Raw genomic sequence first — 22,212 nt, forward strand, 5'->3', positions numbered from 1 at the left:
GAAAGAAAGAAAGAAAGAAAGAAAGAAAGAAAGAAAGAAAGAAAGAAAGAAAGAGACACCAGCTTGAGGTGAAGCAGTGATTAAGAGAGTACAACAGGGTTCCTCTTGCACTAGGCAGGAATCGTTCATATCTCTGAAATACTTCAGAGCTCTGTCATTTTTTTAAGAGCACACACAAAATGCACTAGAGCAGTCCATATCACTTTGGGGCCATTTTTCTGAATCCTATGTCCCCAGGAGGAAAACAATTGAGCTTATTTATCATGGGTTTTGACTTTGAGAAATGTGTTTTTGCTACTTAACTCACTTTGACCACAGATAGAACTTGATTTTGTTTTCAGTTTCTCTGTTTATGTGAATCTTGTAGAACTCTGTGGACATGAGGGATGATTTGCTTGGTGTGCAGCTTCAAAAGAAACTGTGTATTCAAAGATAAAAAATCCATAGTTTTGAACTTCAATCCATTTATTCTCATAGGCTGGGTAGCTAGGCTGCTGCATTTTCCTCGTTAATTACCTTTATCTCACCAATGTCTTTAGTTCTATGATTGAGCGTCTTTGCCAGGCTATATATTTCTTTCTTTCCCTCCTTCATTTCAAGATGGGCATATAAGCCTTCCATGGCTTTGGCTTTAGTGCCTCTTTCTTCACTAGGTTTTTGTCTTCTTTTTACTCCTGAAAATCCTGATATTGGAGCATCACCTGTCAAAGTTTAAAATATTTTTTTCGTTTTTTTCACAGCTCTCGAACTTTCTCATTTTGCCACAAAATCTCATTGGGGAAAAAGACTTGCTTTTACTTCACCAAGCAGGCTCTTTGCACGTTCTTGAATTTTGCTTTCAATATGATTTCACCCTTGATTCATATTTTCTTTTAACCCTTCTAAAGTGATCTTCTCCAACACTTTCAGTTTAACCTACTTGTTAAGTTAGTTAAGCTTCCACCACTTGGTTTTCTGAACTGCTGTGGACTTTTTTGTTCTCGTGGATGATATGTATCCATAGTCAAGAACCAGCATTCTGTGTTGAGTTGCAATGCTTTCTGTTGGGCTATCCTTACAATTTTTGATGTTCTTCAGCTCAACTTGATTTATTGGGAAGTAATCTATCTGCACCCTCATATTACCACTCTTATAGGTAATCAGATGTTCTTCCTTCTTAGTGAAAAATGTATTATTGACTATCAAATCGTATGTCTGGCCATACTGTAAGATAGTTTCCCCTTCTGTGTTCCTACGTCCATATCTCCATGGTACCATTTGAAGCATTTACTATCTCTCTCCCCTTATGACCATTAAGGTTAGCTCCAGTGATGACTCTTTCATTCATTCTTTATCACTTTCTATACAACAGTGTGCATTTCCCCCTGATGATCCCCTGTTTCTTGTTTGTCACATCCCACTTGTGGTGCATATGTTAAATTATAACATTTAGAGGGCCATTTTTCAAGAGTAAATTGTTGTGGAATGTAGGCATCCTTTCCAGAGACACATGCTACATAAAGCAGCTGATCTCTTGTTACCCAAAATGCCCCCCAAAACAGGGGAATCCCCAGCATGAGCTTTTTGTGTAGAGGGGATTCCATAGAGACAGGGGGAGCATGCAACTGAGTCATTGCCACCCCTCTGTGTAGACCCCTGGCTCATATCATCCTGCATTCCACTGGTGATGTCACACCCATTCTGAACAGCACTGGCACATGACTATATACCTACAGAAAGAACAATTTTCAGATGAAATGCTTCTCAGAAAAATCCTGTGGCTGAAGGATATGGCACTGGTGATTCAGTGCTGCAGAAAAAAATGGCCTGACATACAGGACAAATGTTAGTGTAATAGGCTCAGTCCCAAAAGTGCCCATCCACCTACCCACTCTGAGGCCTACAGTGCTGCAGCTATCCCTCACCACCTCATCTTCCTAGGTGCTCCTATAGAGTTCCCACCCATATTATGGCAGCCGCCTCTGCCGGTGTATTGCGGGGAGCAGGAAGCTACAACATATCTCCCATCATACACAGTGTGGCCCAAACTTATACCTCTTTATCCGATTTAACAAGTACCTACCGAGCATGTGTGAACACACAGCTGTCTGTAACTGATTTATCGTTTTCAAAAGAGAAAAAAGAGGAGGGTTACAAAAGGAGCACTTAAAGACGATAAAGTCATTGCAGAGAAACTAAATGAATTCTTTGCTTCAGTCTTCATGGCTGAGGATGTTAGGGAGATTTCCAAACCTGAGCCGTCCTTTGTAGGTGACAAATCTGAGGAATTGTCACAGATTGAAGTGTCATTAGAGGAAGTTTTGGAATTAATTGATAAACTTAACAGTAACAAGTCACCGGGACCAGATGGCATTCATCCAAGAGTTCTGAAAGAACTCAAATGTGAAATTGCGGAACTATTAACTATGGTTTGTAACCTGTCCTTTAAATCAGCTTCTGCACCCAATGACTGGAAGATAGCTAATGTAACGCCAATATTTAAAAAGGGCTCTAGAGGTGATCCCGGCAATTACAGACCGGTATGTCTAACGTCAGTACCGGGCAAATTAGTTGAAACAAAAATAAAGAATAAAATTGTCAGACACATAGAAGAACATAACTTGTTGGGCAAAACTCAACATGGTTTCTGTAAAAGGGAAATCATGTCTTACTAATCTATTAGAGTTCTTTGAAGGGGTCAACAAACATGTGGACAAGGGGGATCCAGTGGACATAGTGTACTTAGATTTCCAGAAAGCCTTTGACAAGGTCCCTCACCAAAGGCTCTTACGTTAATTAAGTTGTCATGGGATAAGAGGGAAGATCCTTTCATGGATGGAGAACTGGTTAAAAGACAGGGAACAAAGGGTAGGAATAAATGGTAAATCTTCAGAATGGAGAGGAGTAACTAGTGGTGGTCCCCAAGGGTCAGTCCTAGGACCAATCCTATTCAACTTATTCATAAATGCTCTGGAGAAAGGGGTAAACAGTGAGATGGCTAAGTTTGCAGATGATACTAAACTGCTCAAGATAGTTAAAACTAAAGCAGACTGTGAAGAACTTCAAAAAGATCTCACAAAACGAAGTGATTAGGCAACAAAATGACAAATGAAATTTAATGTGGATAAATTTAAAGTAATGCACATTGGAAAAAATAACCCCAACTATACATATAATATGATGGAGGCTAATTTAGCTACAACTAATCAGGAAAGAGATCTTGGAGTCATCGTGGATAGTTCTCTGAAGACGTCCACGCAGTGTGCAGCGGCAGTCAAAAAAGCAAACAGGATGTTAGGAATCATTACAAAATGGATAGAGAATAAGACGGAGAATATCTTATTGCCCTTATATAAATCCATGGTATGCCTACATCTTGAATACTGCGTACAGATGTGGTCTCCTCATCTCAAAAAAGATATACTGGCATTAGAAAAAGTTCAGAAAAGGACAACTAAAATGATTAGGGGTTTGGAACGGGTCCCATATGAGGAGAGATTAAAGAGGCTAGGACTTTTCAGCTTGGAAAAGAGGAGACTAAGGCGGGATATGATAGAGGTATATAAAATCATGAGAGGTGTGGAGAAAGTGAATAAGGAAAAGTTATGTACTTGTTCCCATAATATAAGAACTAGGGGCCACCAAATGAAATTAATGGGCTGCAGGTTTAAAACAAATAAAAGGAAGTTCTTCTTCACTCAGCGCACAGTCAACCTGTGGAACTCCTTGCCTGAGGAGGTTGTGAAGGCTAGGACTATAACAGGGTTTAAAAGAGAACTAGATAAATTCATGGAGGTTAAGTCCATTAATGGCTATTAGCCAAGATGGGTAAGGAATGGTGTCCCTAGCCTGTTTGTCAGAGGGTGGAGATGGATGGCAGGAGAGAGATCACTTGATCATTACCTGTTAGGTTCACTCCCTCTGGGGCACTTGGCATTGGCCACTGTCGGTAGACAGGATACTGGACTGAATGGACCTTTGGTCTGACCCAGTATGGCCATTCTTATGTTGAAGAGAATCTTTTCTGAACTATTATATTGCTCGTACCAGAGTCAATTATATATTGATAGATCTATGGTAACATCTATGATCCTTGCTGTTTGTGTGCCTTAGCCACCAAATACTTGCTCTCACCATGAACATCTTTGGGAAGCATATTGCTGGGCTTTTGTGCCTACAGATGAAATTCTTTGCTAGCAGTCAATATAATTTGTCAAGTGTAGGGTTTATGTCAGAGTCAATGCATGTCATCACATTAGACCTGGTCTTCTGTATGACACATGCACTGGATAAAATTCCCTACTGCTTCTGAACTGAAAGAGAACCTTATTTGAGATGATTTCTAGCTTGCATCTGTAGAAGTGCTTTATCTAGCTTTCCCTGCAGAAGACTCAGGAGGTCATCCATGGACAGAAACATTATTGATGGGCATGCTAATAGTGTTTTGATGTTTTTTGTACAGATCTGAGCTTGTAGAAAGCTGTGCTGACAAACTAGGCAAGTAAACTAAACTCTTGGTGTAAATAGTGTGCCGTGACTCCTGCTATATATTCCAACTTAACTTTATAGGGTGCTATGATACTATAACATTATAGACGAGTTCCCGTTCTAATGCAACTTTTTAGTGGCTTGTGTCTGGCTCATTTTAATTTGTTCTAGGCTGAAACTTAGTGAACAAGATCTCTTCCTGTGGGTAATATTTTCTGATCAGATTTAAAAAAAACAATCAGTTTATAAAAAAAAGTTTGGCACTCATGTTTTAACAAAACATGAAAGAGGCATTTAATGGTTTTTCTTGTACCCCTTTTCACTCTTATCATTCAGATTTAATTTAAACAACACAAATTGGCAAGACGTTACTCCATAATAGGGTTTAATCATTATTGCTGCTTTGAAAATAAATTAAAATTACAGCTTGTGCCCAGACAAAAATTTCCTACTTTGTTTAAACAGAAATAATATTAAAGAATCAAATTTCCATTGGACATGTACTATTGGTTTAATTGAATAATTTTGGTCTAGTCTATTTATACTATTGGATTAATTTTTGCATTTATTTCATCGTGAAAAGATATAATCAGTCATTTTGGGACATCAATGCAGAATGCCTCGTTCTAGAACAGGAAAAAATGCTCAGGGGGTTACGTGTCATTCTGTATAATGCCCAAGAGATTGGGAAGCCTTAATTGTGACACAGCTTACTACTATAGGAAGACGAATGAAGAAGTCAGAAAAATTACTGGACAAGGTACCCTTTTCACAAATAATCTACAAAAGAAGACATCAGTGGCTGGGACATGAAAAAAGAACGCTTACCAAATACTGCCCTTGAATGGAAGCCAGAAAACGCAAGAAGAAAGAGAGGAAGACCATGAATAACATGGAAACGAACAGTTCTGAACGACATCAGCACCTCAACATGAAATGGGAAGATTAGGAGAGAAGGGCAGTTGATAGGCAAGGATGGCAAATGTGGGTAACTCAATGTGCAGCAAAGCATGGGATGGACTAAGGTCTAAGTTTAAGGTTACTACTTTTTTGACATGACAGGCATTTCAAGATGGAGAGCATTCATTATATCATTGTGGAAGGAGAATCCTGAAACTTTTCAGTATCTCTCAATTTAAAGGAAGCCTGTCTTCACATTTTGACTGTTTCAACTCTCCTGCAGTTTCTCCATTTTGTTCTAGGCAATGGTTATCTTCCAGCTTTCATCACTTCTGTTCAGCCCTTTCCTGAGCCCCCAGAGTCTTTCTAGCTTCTAAATATAGTGGTTTTGTCCTCCACCACATGCATGTGTCCATCTGATTATAATTAGACACCTGGCTACTGAAAGCTTTGTCTCTTCAGAAGGTTACAAATCTAGTGCAGGAGTCGTTGGCCCTGCTATATTCCATCTGGGTTTGTAGCAAACTTCAAGAGCAAGATGCCTCTATCCCAGCATCTGACTATGCCACAGGGACGCACTGATAGATAATCTTCTCTTAGGAACCGATGAAGTTCAGATGTTCAGGCTGATATTCTCAGATTTATCAACTGCTTTCAAAGCCATTGATCATTAGTAGTGATTGACATGCCTGCAAACTGTAGCAGCAGTATACACAGCTGGCTTTCAATGGTAACTTGTACATTCAAAGGGTTGACATGTTTGTGGCTAATAATGATGAACCACACAATTCCAGGATTCTGCACAATGGATGAAACATAAAATTAAGGTCTGAAGTATAAGTTGCAATTGTAGTTCCCAAGATGCATTTTTACGGCGGTGGTGACTTTAAATAATAATGTCCTGGACAAATTATAATTATGGAAATTATGCCTTCCAATGTATCAGAATTCTTCCTGAAACTTATCCTAAATTGTGTTGCTGTACATTCATGAACAGCTGCCATGTTCCCAAGGCCAGATAGGACCATTGTGATCATCCAGTCCAAAGTCCTGTATAAACCAGTCAATAGAACTTCCCCAAACTAATTCCTAGAGAATATATTTTAGAAAAACATTCAATCTTGATTTTAAAATTGTCAGGGATGTAGAATCCACGACAACTCTTGGTAAATTGTTCTAAAAATTAATTGCTTTCACTTTTAAAAAATATGTCTTATTTCTAGTCTGAATTTGTCTAGTTGCAACTTCAGCTAGGTCTACACTACCTGCCTGAATCGGCGGGTAGAAATCGATCTCTCGGGGATCGAATTATCGCGTCTCGTTGGGACGCGACAATCGATCCCCGAATCGACGCTCTTACTCCACCAGCGGAGGTGGGAGTAAGCGCCGTCGACTGGGTGCCACGGAGGTCGATTTTGCCGGCGTCCTCACAGCGGGGTAAGTCGGCTCCGATACGTCGAATTCAGCTACGCTATTCGCGTAGCTGAATTTGCGTATCTTAAATCGACCCCCCCCCCCCGTAGTGAAGACCTGCCCTTCCTATCATTGGATAATTTCTCTGCTAGATTGAAGATCCCATTATTAAATATTTGTTCCATGTGCATGTATTTATATGCTGTAATATGCTGTAATCCCTTAATCTTCTCTTTGTTAAACTAAATAGATTGAGCTCTTTTAGTCTATCACTATAAGGCATGTTTTCTAATACTTTATTCATTCTCATAGCTCTTCTCTGAACCCTCCCTAATTTATCAACATTCTTCTTGAATTGTGGGCACCACAACTGGACAAAGTATTCCAGCAGCGGCTGCACCAATGCCAAATATAGAGTTAAAATAACCTTTCTATTCCTACTCAAGTTTCCCATGTATGTCTCACAGGATCACTTTAGCCCTTTTGGCCACCGTGTTGCAGTAGGTGCTTATGATCAATTGATTATCCCATCACAACCCGTAAATCTTTTTCAGAGTCACTGCTTCCCAATATAGAGTTCCCCCTATGTCCATCCTGTAACTATGGCCCACTTTCTTTGTTCCTAGATGTATATAGTTACATTTAGCCATAATAAAACACACATTGTTTGAAACAACAAGGAGTCTGGTGGCACCTTAAAGACTAACAGATTTATTTGGGCATAAACACATTGTTTGCTTGCTCCCAGTTTACCAAGAGATCCAGATTGCTCTGTCAGTGACCTGTCCTCTTCATTATTTAGCACTCCCCCAATTTTTGTGTCATCTGCAAACTTTATAGTGATCATTTTTGTTTTCGTCCAGGGTCATTGATAATATTAAGTAGTGTGGGACCAAGAACGGATCCCTCCAGCATCCCACTGAAAATACACCTGATCAGTGATGTTTCCCCATTTACAATTACATTTTGGCACCTATCAATTAGCCAGTTTTAATTCATTTAATGTGTGCCATATTAATCTTATAACATTCTAGTTTTTTTAATGAAAATGTTCTGAGGTACTAAGTCAAATGCTTTACAGAAATCTAAGTACATTATGTCAACACTATTACCTTTTATCAACCAAGATTTTTAATCTCTGGGGGGAAAAGGATACCAATTTAGATTGACTGGATCTGTTTTCCATAAACCAATGTTGATTGGCATTCATGATATTACCCTCCTTTAATTCTTTCTTAATTGGGTCTTGTATCAGCTTCTCCATTATCTTGCTCACAATTGATATCAGACTGACAGGCCCGTACTTACCCAGGTCATTCCATTTACCCTTTTTAAATATTGGCACATTAGCTTTCTTTTAATCTTCTGGAACTTCCTCAGTGTTCCAAGATTTATTGAAAAATCATAATTAATGACCCAGCAAGCTCCTTGGCCAGCTCTTTTAAAACTCTTGGATGAAAGTTTCTGGACCTGCTGATTCAAAAATGTCTAACAGTAGTACCTCCCTTTTGACATCCTACTGAAATACTTGTGAACTGGAGTGTTGTTATATGATATGACTACATCATTTTCTCCCAAATGAAAAACAGAAATATTGTTCTCTAGGACCATGCTGTTATGTAGTCCTTGCAGGCAGCTTCTGCAGAATTCCCTATGAGAGTAGGTGAGGAAGGAGGAGGGTTTGTTCCTAGGCAGGAGAAATTACTGCTGATCAAACCTACAGTGATTCCCAGATGGATTTTCAATGGGAAATATGCCTGTATCTGATGGAAGCATGCTGCACAGATTTACATCTCATCCTCCCCTTCCGGCTCCATGTTCCCTCCCCCAAAGCCATGGGTCTGTAGAAAGGGTTCATTGGGTTTTGGGGACCAGGAGAGAAAATGCAGGACAGCTGCTGTTCTTTCCCTCACTGTGTCTGTTCACCATTTATTACTTGCCCAACCAAGACTGGAGCTTGGTGCTGTAGAGATGCATAGTACCAGGCAGCTCAATTCCCAAAGAGCTTAGCTTACAACCTAAATAGACCTCACAGAGGATAGGAAAAGAGAAATGTTTATCCCCATTTTACTGATAGGAAGCTGCAGCATAGGAATTAAGTAATTTGACTAAGATCACATACAATCTGTGGGCAAGCTGGGACTTGTACTCTGTCCAGGACTTTAATCAGAAGACCATCTCTCCTTGCCACAATTAATTATCTTCCATGCCATGCAGTGAAAGGTAGTATGTAATCCAATGTTCCCTGCTTACATGGGTTACATCTGATAGATCTTTCCAAAGTAATATTTCACTGTCATGTCAGGGAGCCTTAATTATGTGGCAAACCTACACTTGGATATAAAGTATGTTTTTGCTTCATACTTCCTATGGCATTTTTTATAAACACGTTTATCCTTTACTCAGAACCAGCCAAATTCTTTACCTTTCGCTAGCTCACAGTTCCATTGTAATGTTACAGTAGTACCAAAAATTGGTTGAAAATTACACTGTTAACAACATGCAAGTTAAACTGTAATGCCTTAAAAAGAATAAATGAACGTATAGGAAAATCCCTATTAAATTAATGTAAACACGTTACTTTGACGCATCTATCACGTTGCAGAACATAGTATATACAATTCACAGAGCCTCCTGGAGTCTAGTTGATTCTTCCACTATTTTTAAATATTAGGTAAATTAACTCTTTGAGAAATCTTTGCTGGGTCCCCTTTAAGTCATACAGTTTCCTTCTCTAGCCATTTGGAAACCACAGACATTCTCCTAAGCCTCCGTTTGAATGCCATTCTGTGAAATGCCAGCATTCTTGCTCTAAGGGTTATATCATGATAGAATGTAACTCTGAGATTGGCACGTGCTGCTCTTTTGAAACATGTTGCTGTTCCATGGGTCAATGGCTCCCTATGGCTTTCCCCTTGAATATATAAGTGCAGCCCAGCACGTGAATACGAGATCCTTAACAAACTCTTGCTTTGTATGCAGGTATTTGCTGAGGTTTATTGGTTTGGAATGACTTCTGTGTGTGGAGATGGGGGCGGTATTTAGATTTCCATAGGCTTTATTTAGGAGTTAGATTCTTTAAAAAAATTTACGTGTATTTAAGGGATGTTGTTAACCTTGAATGAGACTATAAGGTAACAAAGTACCTTTCCACTTGATTAAATGTCAAAGCACAGCCAAGGAATGTGATGAAACACAAAAGCCATTTATTTGCACACATCCTCCCACAGTATGGACAAATGCAACAAGACAAGAAATTGTGGAGAAAAACCCTTATTTTACATGAAATACATCGTTTTACCTTTCAGCCACATGATAATTAAGTAGTTATCAGGAGAAGTTAGACTGGTTCATAAAGCAGTTCCACAGAGAGATTTAAATGCCACTCTCATACATTGTAGTATTATAACTCAATGGGTTAAATCATGGTAGAATGCCAGAGTTTGACAACCCATTTTTTCAATGGCAGGAATTGGCAGGATAATATTTTGAAAATCCTCATGTTTTCTATGTTGATAGAGCCTCTAACATGTTCTTATGTTAAATTGCATCCAGGCCTCAGAAATGAAATTGATATATATTAGTTTTTGGAAATGTTCTGGGATTAAGTATTTCTATTTTGAGAAAAATATTTAAAACATTAATGGTAAAATGCTACTTGAAAGGGTGCCGTTCTTGTGAATTTCTTCAGTCACTGTAGTTTCTGTAGTTACTTTTTATGATCAACAACCACCATCATGTTTCTTGTTTTAGTATAATTTCTGTCAATACAGTGGCTGTGGTCAATCAGGGCCACTATTGGTGTATGCAGTAGAAGGCTGAGCTCCCCCCCTCTCTACCCCCCACATTTAGAGTTGAATTTTGATAGAGTATGAAGTTTGGGGGAGGGTATTTTGTTTTTAGATATTTGTACCAATTTTGGCATGTTGATTCCAAAAAAGATTTTGCCTTGGCCTTTGCCAAAGCCTTTGGCACAGCCTGTATCCTGTTTGTAAATGTATACTTCATTTCATATGCAGCTCCCCAGAAAAATCGTGTTCATGTGAGTTCTTACTCCAGAAGAGTCCAAGCCACAATGTTTTGAATCCAGATCCAAACTTTCCAATAGTTATGTCTATTCAGATGTGCAGTTTGGGTAGGACTCATCTACAGTTCATCCAATCTCACTTCAGCAACATAACTGTTCCCAGCTTACTGCCTGAGATATTTTTAAATTAGTTAAGAAGTATATTGCAGTGGTTGTTGTAGCCATATTGGTTCCAGGATATTAGAGAGACAAGGTGGGTGAAGTAATATCTTTTACTGGACCAACTTCTGTTAGTGAAAGAGACAAGATTTTGGTCTTACACAGAGCTGAAGAACAGCTATTACCTAACTACCTTGTCTTTTTAAGAAGTATATAGTATTTTGAAAACCTGGGTTCTATTTCTGGTTTTACCACTAAATCACTTAAGTCCCTGAGTGCCCTTAGGTAAATCACTTAAACTTTCTATGCTTCGGTTTCCAAATCTGTAAAACTATGTTTAATTTATTATTATTTATTATTTATTTAATTGTATTATCTTTCATTACAAGATTTGAGACCTTTAGATCTAAGGGCCAATACTACTCATAGCTTTTTATCGCATATGAAGACTTGCCTCAGTCAGTGCTACATTTAACTAAACCAGTCATTGAACTCCCTTTGAAGGATTTGAGTTACATCTCATGTATTTTTTGAATGTTTCCTTGTTTATATGCTCTGTGGAACTAGGATTTGGTTTTGCTTTCTCATTTTGGCATCAATGAGAGCTTGTGGGTCTGCCTCTGAATATCAGGTTTTAGGCAGGCGTCTGAAATTGTGCAATCCAAGTTTTGAGAGACATACAGAATCAACGAAATCTCTTAAAAATGTTGGCCTTATCCCTTTACATACTTGAAGTTGCTCTGCCCAGAGCTGTTGCTGATGATGAGTCCCACTTCAGTCATGTTTGAAGGAGCCATAGAACAAATTACAAAGAATACAGTCAAAGCACATTCTCCTGTGTGTATCACTGAACTGCTTGAGGCACTGGGAGAAAAAAATAATCTCAGATTCATAGAAGTGCATTTAAAATGTTGTGCTTTGGGTTATCAGCACAGCTCCTATTAATGCTAATTGGAGTTATGTAGCCAGTTCACTGAGCCACTTGATGAACATTTATATCAGTATTTTAAGCTTGACAGATCTCTGAGGACTGAATCCAAGAGCTATCTGGCCTTGCTCATTCCTTGGGTGTATTGCCCCAACTTATTCATTCATTCCCATTCACACTCTTCCACTATTTTACCCAGATTCAAGAGCGATTGAAAAGTTGTACTGGTAAAATGAATCTTCATTTTAAATAGTTTAGGCTGAATCCCTATGCGGCCTGCATGTTGACTGCAATAGGTTTCTCTGCCACACACTGAAAAATCTCACGCAATTAAATGACCTGTAACACTTCAGAAACCTATGCACTGTATGAAAGTAGCATAGTGATGATTTCAGGCAATCTTATTTCTAAGTTAAGTCATATATTGAGATGAGGTTTAATCCTTTGCCCTGCCTTCTTTAAACCAGTTTGAAGCAAATTGAATTGTATGCACAGATATCACACCACAAATAAAGTAGGAAAAGAGTTGTGCTGATGTGGAAATGAATTCCTGTCCACCAAAACATTCCATCCTCGCAGCTTTGAGTATTGCCAATATAGCAGTCTAGGCAGGCACAAGACATCATTAAAAGAGAGTGGGATTGAATAACATCTGTTGGATGCAGTAAATCACTAAAGTGATAGTGTATAATGGGTAAACAAATCAAAAAGGTCATACTTTGATTTAATTAAAGTATCGATTTAAATGTCCTGTTGGTTTCAGTTGGAGAGAGTCCTAGGGAATGCCCAGCAGTCACTGATTTTATGTGTTGGAATAAGAACTGCATTGAGTCTCACCTTGTTTGCGACTACAAACCAGACTGCAAGGACCTATCAGATGAAGCTGATTGCAGTAAGTACAACTTTCTATATTAATATTAAAATTTTAACCATAAATACTGTAACCCAGTTTAGATGGATTTGTACAGCTGCTCAGGAGGAGGTAATATAAGCATGCTGTCCCCTCTCTTCTTCCCCCAGGCCTCATCACACAAAGTTTTACACTTTCAGATCCTCAGACATTTACTGAGCAAAAATATTTAAATGTGACTTAGTCACAAATGTGCAACATAACCAAAACAAAGAGCAAATAGAAGAGCAAGTTCAGTTTTTTTAAGGAAGATAATCCAAGGATTACTATACAAATTATCTAACGGAAGAAACTTGAAAGGATTTTGAGCTGTCAACATTAAAGGGAAAAGCTTAATAAGCAAATTGGTAAAAATACAGAAGCATTTAGAGTAAAGTTCTGCTCCAAACACTCACCATGTAAAAATTACCCTTCGGATCAGCTCCCTGTATGGGTTCATTTTCATGACACAAGTACATTTTTATTGTTCTTTACTACTCCAAAGCTAACAAAAGACCAGAATGAATGAGCTGGATTACTTTCCTCCTTCTGCATCAGCAACAGAACTCTTTGATAAATTCCAATCTGTTTACACCTGTGCAACCTCAGTGACAACTGAAGATTGAAACATAATTTGGCCAGCAGAACTTTATTATCGATGATGATGTGTGAGAAGGAAAGAACCCAGTTTGACTTCCAGCACTTACATTAATAGGGCTTGCAATTAAACAAACTACCTTTAAACACTTAAACTGATCGTATTTGATGTTAAGATGCAGTACACATGGAGCCCTGGCCTCTGTCCCCACGCTGCCTCCAATGCCATTTTTGCAGAGTCACTTTTGAGACTAGAACTACATTTTAAGAGCAAGAGGACAGAACAGTTTTTTTAAGGCATGTACTTAATCCTGGCAATCAATCTGTGTTTCTTAATCTTGAATCTATAGGGCCAAATTCCGCTATGGTGCACATTTGAAACTATTACTGAAATCACTCTTGATATGTAGGGGAGAGAAAATGCATCAAATGCATCTTAAACAACAAAAACAGATTTTTTTTCCCCCTCTCATATATGGTGGATGGTCACATTAGACAAGGCTCCAAAAGAATAGAGTGGCACAATCTTAAATGAGGCCATATAAAGTGTTCACTGAGAATCTGTTTTGTGCCCAAATGTGCAAATAATGTCACTCTGGCAAGTATATTAGGAAGAAGAGGAAGGAAAAGGCATATTATCATTAAAATATTATATGATACTGGAACTCTTCTCCCTCTCTCTCTATTTTTTTTAAAGTAAATAACGTATATATCTGAAGTGTAGATCCTAAAGCAGTGTCTTTATGCAGTCTTTTGGCCAGATTCACAACTGGAACAAATCTAAACTGAACTGCACCTTTAAAAGGATAACCAGTTCAGGTAGATAAATGGATTTTTAAAAGATTGTTCATATTTTATAACATTACATTAATATTTCTTCAGTAGTCAGACAGTGTGACTGCAACAAAATACTTTGTAAACTATCCATGATTATGTTTTACAGGGCCCTAATAGAAAAACATCACACTCTGAATCTCTGTCTAGTGCAAACTGCTTTTTAATGACACTCAGAAAACTAATGAAGATCTTGATTTACTCTGTAAATGCTGTTATTGCATACAGTAGTTGCCATTGGTTTCTGTAAGTGTTCTCTAGAGATAACTTGTGAGACCTTCAGCTTTCTTTTCTTAGTCAGACAATGAATGGGAGCATTTAATGCCATAAATCAGTCCAAGTCACAAACCAAAAGTTTGTTATGATGTATAAAAGCTATTCTTGGGAAAATCTTAACTTCAATGCACCTTCAACATATAAGGCAAAACTGTCCTTTGCTTCACATATTTACCATGGATGGAGAGGGCATGGGGAACTTCTTTCTCCCCTCTGTCCAGCAACAGTTCAATATTGCAATGTAGCACACAGAGTGCTAAAGTAAGTGCTAGGTTGCCCTGTCCAGCATACCACAGTGCCAAGGGCTGGGGGTGTTTGGATTTGAGATAGGGGTAGACGTGATTCCTGGGTATGTCTGCGGTGGTGTAGAATAAGCACTAAATGGGGGCATAAATTACTCTTTTATAATGAAGAGCAAAATGTACTCCAGTGTGCTTTCATCCTTCAGCTACCTTGAGCCCTGCCCACAAAGGGTTGCTGTTGATCACTCCACACCCCCAGCATAATGCAGCTCCAAATAGCAAAGGGCAGATTTTCTCACACAACACTAGGGGAAAGCCTCTGCCCCTTTAGCCTGGACACAGGGACCTTCCAGAACCCTCCCCTGGTCAGGAGAAGCAGCAGGAGTTGTTAAAGACAGGGCAGAATGACTGTGAGAGAAACACCTGCGGCTCCAACCTGCCCCATCCTCGCATCACCTTTGGATATTTGAAACTTTTGGCTGCAATTTTTCTTTTTTCTCTCAGCTCCAGGTTGGACTTGATCCCCCACTTCGTTACACCAGTTTTACTCCAGTGTAACTATTGAAGTCAAGGACCCAGTTATGCTGTTTGTAAATCTGGAGTAATTCCACTGAAGCATTTTCTCTGGATTTATAATGGAATTTGGCCCAACAGCAATCATATCCACATAAAATTGGTGTAATGGAACATTGTGTTGCATCCTATTTTTAAAAAAAAATTGCAGCAGTTGCTTTTTGTATGCTTCATTCCTTCCAGTGTGGCAATCTTGCACAATTTTCAATTTCTTTCAAAGCCCATTGGAAGTACGGATGTGAAAATCACACATGAAAACCATTTCAGTTTTCGTGAACTGTAGTCAATTATACACCCAGATCTGATTAATAGCAGGCCTCAACATTGATGAACCATCTAGTGCAATGCTTGAATTATTGAAATAAAAGCAATTTTGCAGACAAATGGACCAGTCCTTTTCTCATAACTCCTAAACTGTCTCTGTTTACATCAAAAAGAAGAAATACCCAGAGGTGCAGACATGCAGGTGACTTCATCGACCCTGCAAATGCTGTTCATAAATATTTATTATTAAATGCTTTCTGAAGCACTGGTAAGATATTAGAGCTGAATTCCTGCTGTCAGGCAATGTATTATAAATAGCGTTATAAAATCAAAATTCATTTGGTCTTTGATCTGTTTAGAACTGTACAAGACACATATACTTTCTCTTGAGATTGCACGGCCAAATTCTTTGCACTTCCTGTGTCATAACCATAAAGGGAAGGGTAACAGCTCTCCTGTGTACAGTACTATAAAATCCCTTCTGGCCAGAGACTCCAAAATCCTTTTACCTGTAAAGGGTTAAGAAGCTCGGGTAACCTGGCTGACACCTGACCCAAAGGACCAATAAGGGGACAAGATACTTTCAAATCTTGGGGGGGGGGAAAGGCTTTTGTTTGTGCTCTTTGTTTAAGGGGTTGTTCGCTCTTGGGACTGAGAGGGACCAGACATCAATCCAGGTTCTCCCCATCTTTCTAAACAAGTGTCTCATATTTCAAACTTGTAAGTAAAAAGCCAGGCAAGGTGTCTTGGTTTTACTTTGTTTTCTCAACTTGTAAATGTACCTTTTACTAAAGTGTTTATCTTTGTTTGCTGTACTTTGAACCTAAGACTAGAGGGGAGTCCTCTGAGCTCTTTAAGTTTGATTACCCTGTAAAGTTATTTTCCATACTGATTTTACAGAGATGATTTTTACCTTTTTCTTTAATTAAAAGCCTTCTTTTTAAGAACCGAATTGATTTTTCCTTGTTTTTAGATCCAAGGGGTTTGGATCTGTATTCACCAGGGAATTGGTGAAAGGTTTCTCAAAGCTTCCCAGGGAAGGGAATTAGCTTGTGGGAATGGTGGCAATGGACCAGATCTAGGCTGGTAGTTAAGCTTAGAAGTCTTCATGCAGGCCCCCACACTTGTACCCTAAAGTTCAAAGTGGGGATACAGCCTTGACAGCCTGCTTGTCTATTTCACTTATTAAAGCTCAACTGTCCTTTGTAGTGCAGCAGGGTGTACGATATGGACCAGTGTGGTATGTTCCATGTGTTTGTGTTCCTATTTTTCTTTAATGGCACCAGTTGTAGGATCCTCCTCTTAGAGTTCACATGCTATATGTGTAATTTTAGCGCCCTCATGGCCAAGATGGAGTCTGCTCTGCAGGCAGCTCTGGCCAAGAGAAGGCGCACACAGGAATGCAGCAGGGAAAGTTCCTTCCACCCCAGGGGCACCTGTTCCAAACCCCCCAGAGTGAACACACACACACCAGAAAAGTACAATGAATATAGGAAAGGGAAATATTTATTTACAGAGGGATGAAAGGAGGAAAACAACAAGGGGAAATATAGGGGGAGCGGTAAAACAGGGTTGCATTCAACTCAAGGCCCCACAGGCCCAGTGGTACCACAGTCTGAAAGGGGCAGACACCCAGCAATGTGTCTGCACACAGAGTTCAGGAGTCCTGGGCAAAGTTCCAGTCCAGTGGTGAGGCTTGGGTGCTCTTGGTTGTCGTCAGTGCCAGTGAACTTCCCCCAACAACCCCTCTGGTGCCCTCACCTACCGCTCTCTGCAAAGCCACAGAGAGCGACAACCTCCCCGCTTAACTAGCTAACGGCCTCCCTCCTTATTCCCAGTGCAAAGTCACAAGCCCCAGTACTCACAGCCCCATGCAGCTCTGGGCAGCAGGGATACTGGATCCAGCTCCGGCCTGTCCTTCTTGGGCAATTTCTTCCCGGCATAGTGCTCCTCCTGGCTCCTGTCCTGGGGTGTCCCTGATTAGCCGCTCTGTCCCTCCCAGGCTTCAGGTAGATTTTTGACTGCTTCACTCTATGAGGGACTGCTTGCTGCAGCCTTTCTGTCTGGAGCTCCAGACACACACATCCTGTTGCTCTCTCCCCTCTCTCTTTGCTCCCACTCCCACCAATAGCACTTCCTCCCTCAGAAAAAATATTTAAAGGGGCCATGCTCTCTCTAAACCCAAAGGGGGTTACATATGTTATTCACTAGCTCAAAATCATCTTTATTTAAGGTATTTATACCAGACCAGATTTTTACAAGAAAATCCTACAAAACAGCATTGATTACAGTTTATAGTTTTGCAAATCTGCATCATAATAAAGAGAATTGCTTTAGTTTCTCATTTGAAAAGATACTTCTATAATGGCAGCAAGTCTATTTTTGCAAACAACATGTTTTTGGGGCATCCTATTAAATAATTGAACATTAAACATCTCAGAAATGGTCCCATCTGCTTAGATTGTTTTCTTCTTCGCAAGAAGATAAGATGTGCAGTTTGTAATTGGAGAGCAGATTAGTTTATAGTCCAGGAGTGTAAAAGAGGATCTGTAGTTTTTGTAGCATGTGGATGCTTGTCTACACTGCACTGCAGTCTGGGCTATGGGAATGTGAATTTCAGTACCCACAAAGCTGAAAGGAGGGTTGGCCTGGTGGTTAAGACACATGAGTGGTTTATAGGAGGTCTGGGTTTGAAGTCCTTACTCTGCCCTAGATTTCCTGCATGACTTTAGGCAAATCATTTAATCTTACCTGCATCAATGGAGGTTAGTGTCTCATTGGAGGAGAAATCTGTGATGCTGCGTGAGGGCATTTGCTTGGTATAACTTCTTCGTTTGCAGACTGTACACAAACACTGCTTCTTGAAGTGAGTATGAACTGCATACAGGCAGTTCTTCTCAGTGAATGTATCACTGCCTCCTCTCCAAGAGGCGCTGACTTAGGCTATGTCCACACTAGGAGCACTTTACTGGTATAGGAATTCTGCTATACTGCACTGGCAAAGTCATTCCTAGTGCAGATGCAGCTATTCTGGCAAAGCTGCACCTTGCACCAGTATATTAAAACCACACCCCTTCCCCCTCCCCTGCCCGCAACAAAACAAGCTGTACGGGTAAAAGATCAGCTTTGCTGATATAACAAGGGCTTCTGCTGGCATAGCTATGTTGATCAGGGATCACATTTCTTCACTCTCCTGACCAATATAGCTATGCTGGCAGAAGTCTGTAGTACAGATCTAGCCTTAGTCCTTGTCCCTCTCCTGGAATCTCACAATTTAAACACGCAGTTTCTTGGTCCTCCCTAACCCCCTGGACTTTTCCCTTGGGAATCTAAAGCTGCTCACCTGGGACCATTTGGCCTTGAAAAGTGAGCCTAGGTCCTAAACTTCCTGTTGTGTAGATGCTTTGAAATCCAAAGGAACTCCAGAAAAGGTTTGCCTGCCCAAACCAAGGATGTTTATCCCTTAATGACTGTCTGGGTGCACTGAGAGTTTCATCCTGAGTTTTTATACATCAGTGATTCGTAACATTAATGACATTAGCACCTATTGCCATGACAATATTATCTTCTGTTCTTACTTTTTGCACCTTAGTGCTCACTATGAAATTAGCTGACTGGTAGTGTTGAAAATAGTATCCCATTGGGGAAAAAAAGTAAGAGGGCAACTGCTGAAATAGTGAGAGGATATGTGTCTCCTTCACCAATCAATCGATCAGTTTTTCCCAATGTAATGTACTCCAAGATTGATCTGTCCACTCATACTTTCTTCCTGTCCAGCCAGAGGCAAAACTACCAGATACCCTCTCTGATTGTGCTTCTGGTGAATTATCAAAAGGGATACAGTATTGCCCTCTACACATTTTTATCCTGAACGTTAATGTATCTTAGAGTCAAATGAATTATCTCCGCAGATTTGAAAAGAAGAATTTCTTGGGAACATCTTGTTGCTTTATCTCTCACTGTAAAGCATCTTGAGACATTGTGTTGAAACACACCACATAAAAATAAATTGAATTTAATTCTAAATATCTAGAACTGGCTGATTTAAAGGAACACTGTCACAGCGGGGAATGGTAGTTCAATATGAGACTACTTACATCTTGGTTCCAAGAGCATGTAACTGCCATATTAGTGGAAGAAGTGAGTGGATGCAATTTCTGAGGAAATGCCTCTTTGTTTTAAAAAATATCATAAATGATCATTATTGGTATTATGGTAGCATCCAGATGCACCAACTAGCGAGCTCCACAGCACTAAATGCTGTACAAACACATACTAAGAGACAATCCTTGCCACAAAGTACTTACAATTTAATGGACAAGAAGAACCAAAGGTGGGAGAAAGGGAGTCGTATTATCCCCATTTTACTGATGGAGTTAAGGTCCTGCTGCAAAGCCCACTAAAATCAATGGAAAGATTCCTATTGACTTCAATGGAATTTGGAGCTGGCCCTGAGTCACTTGCCCTAGGTGACACAGGAAGTCTGTGGTAGGGTTGGGCATTAAGCACAGATCTCCTGAGTCCAAATCCAGTACCTTAACCACCATACTTTCTTTCACTTATAAAACTATGCTCATAGGTCACCATACAATGCCAATATATGCACATGTGAACGCTTGAGCATAGGAGTGGAGTCCAGGTTTAGCATCTGGTTTGCTGTTATCTTCTCCACTCCACTGAGCTCAAACAAGTCCCATACTCAGTCATGTCTCCCTAATGTCCTCACCATTAGCCATAGCCATATACCAATGATGTTAAACATATCCAAAGGGTGGAGGGCATATCAATCTCTAATAAAGAGAATACTTTGTCTCTCGAGCCTGCATTATATCATAGAAACATACGGTAAGTAACATTCTCAGCTTAACATATGTAAATTTGGCATTAGTTGAACAGAATCCTTGCTATTACTATGTGCGGTATGCTTATCATCATATTTTAAATATACCAACTGATATACTATATATTGATATCAAGAGAGTGAATTTACTTTTTATTGCATTTTCAGGCCAATATACCAGTATCCCTGGAAGCTGTAACTTTGAAACAGGAGACCAAGATTGGACTATTGCATGTGGATTAAAACAAGATTCTATCAATGATTTTGATTGGAGTATTGGCAACAGGGTTGTCACAGGGCAAAGTGGTCCTGATGGTGACCACACACCAGGTAATATTAAGTTCCTCACATCAGGTTGGGGAAAGGGACAGAAAATTCTCACTCTTAGCTCTGAAAATCATTAAGCCATCTGCTGAGGAAACGAAGTATTCTGCAGAATTAGTCCCACAATAGACAGGAGGCCTGCTTAGTCAACATGAGATCAGTTCAGTGTATTGTGCCAGAAGGTAGTGCTGGTGAGCAAACTCCACAGTTTTGTGGTGCTAATTGGAAAATGCCCATAAAAATGTTCCATTCTTTTGGATGATAAGGTACAATAGCGGATAGACATCATAAATGGCAGTGCTAACGTAGGCCAGATGAGTGTATTGAATCTTGTCATGTATACGATCATAGTAACCACCAGTGTTGTCTGAATGCAATTAAAAATAAACAGCCTAACAGAGAGGCCTGTTATCACCTGTTTTAATCATTGGTTGAGTTAGCATCAGTGTAGTTTTATAGATTGCTCTTTTCAAAGTGGCCTTGATTATATCATTCTTGATACTCTATTGTGGTTTGATACATTTGTTTAGTCATCTCTAGACAATGAGCTGCTAAATCAAATGTAAGGATACTTATTAATCATGACCCCTGAGGAGAAACAAACTTTTTACAAGACGGCACAGTGGATAAAATAAACTTACTGTCCATTTGCAAGCATCTGGCAAAACCCTTATTAATTAAAGAGGTATTTGTAAACTTACTCATTTAGACCTATGAAGATGAAGAATTAGATACAAAAAAGAGGATAAAGTCAGTGACAATAATGTTTCCTTTTCTGTTGGACTTTTCCATAGGTGTTGCCTTATACGTTTCTGAATGAGGGTCGTTGTTTTGTTGTAATTCTGCTGCACTTTACGTAATGAGCCAGGTTCTGCTTTCAGCTACACTGGCATGAATTCAAAGTAACGCCATTGAGCTCAATGGCTTATTTTGTATATTCTATGTAATGAAGCTGTAAACACATTTCTATAGATATTGCTCTTCAACAGCATCTATTTCAGATGGTTACAAACAAAAACAAATTTGAAATTTGGCTTTCAAAACTCAGAACGGATTGTTTTGTAAACAGCAAACCCATTTAATAAATGAACAAAATGTGCAGATAGGTGGTGAGCTGAAACCTCGGCTTATTATACTTGCCTACTTTACTGTTATCTTGTCCTTCCCTTTTCCCTGTTTCTGCCTCATCCACCCATTGTATTTTGTCATAATCTAGGATGAGCTCTTTGTGGTCTTTTTACTGTTCATCTGTACTGAACCATGCATGATGGGGTCCTGACCCTGAATTGCTGGCCCTAAGTGCTCCTGCAGTGCAAATAATAAATAGTAAGAAATCACTGCAACAAAAGGATCTGACTTTAGGGGCCAAATTCTCTGCTGGTGTAAATGTGTGCAGTTCCAATGACATCAAGCATAGCACTCTGCTGCAGGTCATCATTTTCAATGTCTGTCCTGGGTTGAAGCTTGGCATAACACTGA

At 39.5% G+C, this 22,212-nt stretch overlaps 1 protein-coding gene across 1 annotated transcript in view; it reads left to right on the forward strand.

Annotated features, from left to right (window-relative positions):
- The window catches only part of MALRD1 (MAM and LDL receptor class A domain containing 1), a 528,588-nt gene that overhangs the window by 403,248 nt on the left and 103,128 nt on the right, over positions 1–22,212 (forward strand). Inside the window, exons 28-29 of the mRNA XM_026649425.1 lie at positions 12,658–12,786; positions 20,578–20,739. Coding sequence (XP_026505210.1) covers positions 12,658–12,786; positions 20,578–20,739 — 291 coding nt within the window. The remainder of the gene's footprint in view (positions 1–12,657; positions 12,787–20,577; positions 20,740–22,212) is intronic.

Source organism: Terrapene carolina, unplaced genomic scaffold (genome assembly GCF_002925995.2).
Source record: "Terrapene carolina triunguis isolate 2854851 unplaced genomic scaffold, T_m_triunguis-2.0 Scaffold84, whole genome shotgun sequence".
In the NCBI taxonomy this organism is placed as follows: Eukaryota; Metazoa; Chordata; order Testudines; family Emydidae; genus Terrapene; species Terrapene triunguis.